This window comes from Benincasa hispida, chromosome 7, assembly GCF_027475165.1.
Source record: "Benincasa hispida cultivar pf3 chromosome 7, pf3_genome.v1.1, whole genome shotgun sequence".
Lineage (NCBI taxonomy): Eukaryota > Viridiplantae > Streptophyta > Magnoliopsida > Cucurbitales > Cucurbitaceae > Benincasa > Benincasa hispida.
This window is the reverse complement of record NC_143484.1, coordinates 44,014,328-44,018,769: the sequence shown is the minus strand read 5'-3', so window position 1 is coordinate 44,018,769 and position 4,442 is coordinate 44,014,328. Positions and strand designations below refer to the sequence as shown.

At 33.8% G+C, this 4,442-nt stretch overlaps 1 protein-coding gene across 1 annotated transcript; it reads right to left on the bottom strand.

The window, feature by feature from the left end:
- Positions 1-667: 667 nt before the first annotated feature.
- Positions 668-3,194, bottom strand: LOC120080862 (Leucine-rich repeat (LRR) family protein). Its single transcript, XM_039035520.2, has one exon. The coding sequence runs from the start codon at positions 2,708-2,710 to the stop codon at positions 905-907; it is 1,806 nt and encodes a 601-aa protein (XP_038891448.1). The 5' UTR covers positions 2,711-3,194; the 3' UTR covers positions 668-904.
- Between the last annotated feature and the right edge of the window lie 1,248 nt (positions 3,195-4,442).

Genomic DNA, 4,442 nt, shown 5'->3' with positions numbered 1-4,442 from the left:
CTTAGTCAAATTACAAAAACAAAAATAACTTTTTGAAAGCTACTTTTTTTAGTTCTCAAATTTTGATTTAATTTTTTAAACTATTAATAAAAAGTATATTCATAGGCTTAATTTTAAAAAACAAAAACTAAAAGCAAGATCAAACAGGGTCTTAATTTTGATAGTTTATATATATTTCTTATCTTCAAAGGTGACTAGTGGATTATTTTATTTTAATTTTAGTATATAACTAGATAATTAAATTGTTATCCATATATATATATATATTCTTATTTGAATTTAATAACTATAGAATGAAAAATTAAACCATCAACATTTGAGATCGTAGTTAGTTTCTGACACACTAGGTTTTATAAGGTAGAAGATTCAAACATCACATCTAATCTCTTAGCAAAGGCATTTATTTTATGACAATTAAACTATGTTGCTTACTAAATTGTATTGCACATTAAAGTTTAAGGACTAAGCTGTTAGTTAATCAAAATAATGTTATGATTCACGAACTTGCTTCTCATGTCCAAAAATATCGTTTGTTCTTGATTTGGCTTGAAGACAATTCTCCAGAACTACATTCTTCGATAGTTGCTGCATGTCGTTGTTTTTAGTTTTTCATTTCTCTTGTATAGTAAAAAAAGAGTATATTTTTAACCCAAAAAAAAAAAAAAAAAACAAGAAATTTGTTTTTATGTTTTCCTCAATAGAGTAGTATGAAATATGAATAAGTAAACAAGATAAGTTAACTATATAATCAAATCAACAAGAAGATGAAGAATAAGAAAGAAAAACAAATGGATGGAACTTATTATCCCTAGCTCCTCAACGCCATGGCAGGGCTCATTTGAGATGATGAGCCACAATAAAGAAGCCATTCTTGTAATGGGCAGTCTTTTTTTCATCTTTCTTTTCACTGCTTCGTCTTCCTTTTCCATTCTTCTGTTTCTCTACAGGGCGGCAATGGCGTCCCACAAAGGCACAGATTATGGGCATAAGCGGCGACCGGAAACACATTAAACGGTCTTCCTTGAGGGATTTTTCCGCACAATCTGTTCGCTCTGAAGTTCGCATGTCGAAGCCGTTCGATTGCCAACAAGGTGTTTGGTATTTTGCCTGTGAGAGAATTAATGGAGATATCCAGCCATTGAAGCTTCACCAATGCTCCAACACTCATGGGGATTGTTCCTTGTATTTGATTTCTTGAAATATCTAACTTTATTAACTCTCCCAGGTTCGAGATTGAGCTCGGAATGTGGCCGGTGATCTTGTTTGATCCTATGTTCAGGACCTCCAATCCCAAGCCAGAGTTCAACTCTGGGATGATGCCGGTAATTTGATTCTTTGATACATCAATTACCTCCAAAAAGCCACTGGTTTTACTGTTTAAGATGTTTGAGAGTGACCCAGATATTTGATTTGAGTGAAGATCTAGAGAGGAGAGAACATTTGGCAACTTGAGTTCTGAAAGGTTAAATTTCAGCTGGTTGTTTGAGAGATTGAGTTTTTGCAGGCTTGACATGTTTGTCAAGAAACTTGAAATCCTATCTGTGAATTGATTATCTGAGAAGTCTATGGAGGTTATAGAATCAGGTTTTCTGAAGGTGGGGAGGGCTCCCTTGAGGCCACACCCAGCAAGATGCACTTCTGATAGTTCCTTGTTTCTGATCCAATCAGGAACTGTCTCAAAAATGAAGTTGTTATAAGAGAGATCTATTGTCAAAAGTGAAGGGATATGGCTTGCAAGAATGGTTGGCAATGGATCTGACAGCCCATTTCTTGATAGGTTTAGATTCCATAGATTCTGAAGCTTCGAAATGGAAGCTGGTATCTGACCTCTAAGTTGATTGCCACTGAGAGAGAGAGTGGTAATCGATTTAAGGCCTTCAATTTGGACTGGAATGTTTCCAGTAAGTCTGTTATTGCTTAATAACAAGTCCAAAAGCTTGGGCAAGCTGAAAATGGAGATGGGGATTGGCCCTGAAAGTTGGTTGTTTGAGAGGTCAATATAAGTGAGGTTTTTGAACTGACCCACATGATCTGGGAGGGCACCAGAGAGCTTGTTGGAGCTGAGATCAAAGTATTGCAAGCTAGGGAAGGTCTTGAAAGTCTGTGGAATTGGACCAGAAAGTGAATTTCTTGCCAAATTTAGCTGGAGAAGGTTCATAAGATTTCCTACGGTGGGTGGAATCTGCCCTGTCAAATGGTTGCCACTCAAAGAGAGGATCTGAAGAGAGGACAAGTGACCTAAACTTGAAGGGATGGTCCCTCCAAGGGCATTGTCTTCTAGGACAAGTTGAGTCAAATGGGACAGAGATGTTAAACTCTCAGGAATTGAACCACTGATATGCTTCATTCCACTTATCACAATTACCTCAAGAAAATGCAGATTGCCAAGAGCAGCAGACAGTGTGCCTTTCATGAAGAACTCACTATTCTTTTCTGGTCTTTGCAACTGCAAGCTCGTCACTCGCCCCCTCGCGTCACAGGTCACACCTTCCCAATCGCCGTTACAGCAGTCCGTTCCTGTCCACGATGCTAGAATATCCGTGGTGTCCTGCACAATTCTTGCCTTGAAGCTCAACAATGAAGCTCTATCTTCCACTGCACAAACTGGCGCCATCGGCGCCACCGTCGTCATCGTCGTCTCTGCAACCAACACAGCTAGCAAGACATCACACAAGCAGAGAAAAAGCAATACCCATTTCGGAAACTGCATTTTTGAGAGATGGGTGGTAATCAGATCCGACAATTCTGCTTAAAATCAATAGGGGAAGAAAGAAGAGGGAGAAAGCAAAAAAGTTGGAAAAAGTAATGGACAGACAAGGATTTTTATTCTATTCTATCACTTAGACAAGAAGGAATAATGATGAAAAAGAAGAGTTGTTAATAAAAATATGTAAGGCTTCAAAAAGAGGAGAGAATGGAGGAAGTATTTATAGAGAACAAAAGAAGAAGAAGATGAAGTAGAAGAAGAAGGAAGTGCTTTTTGGAGAAAGTGAAAGAGTGAGAAATTTGTAAATCAAAGTTTGAATATCAATAAGCTTAAAGAGATTCACATGCTGAGTTTTTTTTGTTTGTTTAGTTTTATAGCCGTTTGATCACAAGGATCCCAATTGCATTTGAAAGTTGGAGCGCACTGTATTCAAATTCCTCAGCCTTTGAAGAAAAATCAATGCCCAAATTTAACTTATCATACTTATTTCTATTACCCATCATTTCATTTTTTTTTTCCACTTAGTTTTTAGGGTTATTAACATTAACCTTTAGTTGATTAATTATGGATTAGGTTGTTAATTATCATTCGTAAGTTTACCTGAATTTGATTGGGTTTGTGCTTTTAATGGGTTAAAATATCTACCAAGTATTAAAAATGTGTATAAAAAATTATAATTGCAATCGATAGCACTTTAGGGTTAACAACTATATATATATATAGCAACAATTTAAAAGAATTTAAATGTAGCAAAATTTATTAGTGATAAATTCCTATTAGCGATATAATCTATCACTAATAACTCCAAGAGTTGATTCTAAATTTTACTATATTTGTTAATATTTTATGTCTGATTATTATATTTGCAACTATCCTTTAAACTGCTTTTTTATTTAAAAATATACCTGCTTCAAATGTTATAACATTATTAAATTTCATAAATGTTTCAAAATTAACACTACTGTTAGAGTTGAATTTTTTTAGAATATTAGATAAAAATTGAGACTTGGAACTTGGCAGTGCTCAAGTCTCAATTTTTATTTCGTCGTAGAATTTCACGGCCCAATTTTCATCAAATTTTGTAAAGATCACTATTCCAAGGAGTAATTTGAAATATCATGAAGAATCAGAGCATTTTAAACAAAATGCAAAGTTTATGAGTAATTTTGTAATAGAAAAAAATAAATGTTAAGCATTAGATCGGCTTTTTCAATTCAATTTAAGGATTAAAATGAAATATTTAAAAGTTAGTAATAAAATTTATTTTCCTTCATTTATTATTTTAAACCAAAATTCCATCATTTTTATAAAAATAAAGAATGTGACATTGTTATTGATATAGATATAGATTTTTCATCTAAGTTTGCTAGGAACGTTTTATATATTTTCCCTAAAGTCTGTTTGAACTTTTGGGAGAGATTTATTTATTCATGGAACAGTCATAATCATGATATCATTCATTAAAGCCATATACCAAAGTGTACCCAATAGCTTTGGTATTGATTAAAAATAATTAACAATAATATAACACTTTCACTAACACAAATAGTTGCAAAAACCTTGGATTTTGTGAATTGGCCCATTTGTATGTACATACAATTATGGATGGGAATTTTAATTAACAACATACTAATTATATTTGCATATTTGATGACAAAAGGTGTACAAATTATAACAATAAGTACCAAGAGAAAAGAGGCAAATTCATTCATTTTGTATCATCCTTATATTCCTC

What these genes read in the sequence shown, in the direction of transcription:
- LOC120080862 (XM_039035520.2), bottom strand. Translation starts at nt 2,710, where the DNA reads ATGCAGTTTCCGAAATGGGTATTGCTTTTTCTCTGCTTGTGTGATGTC.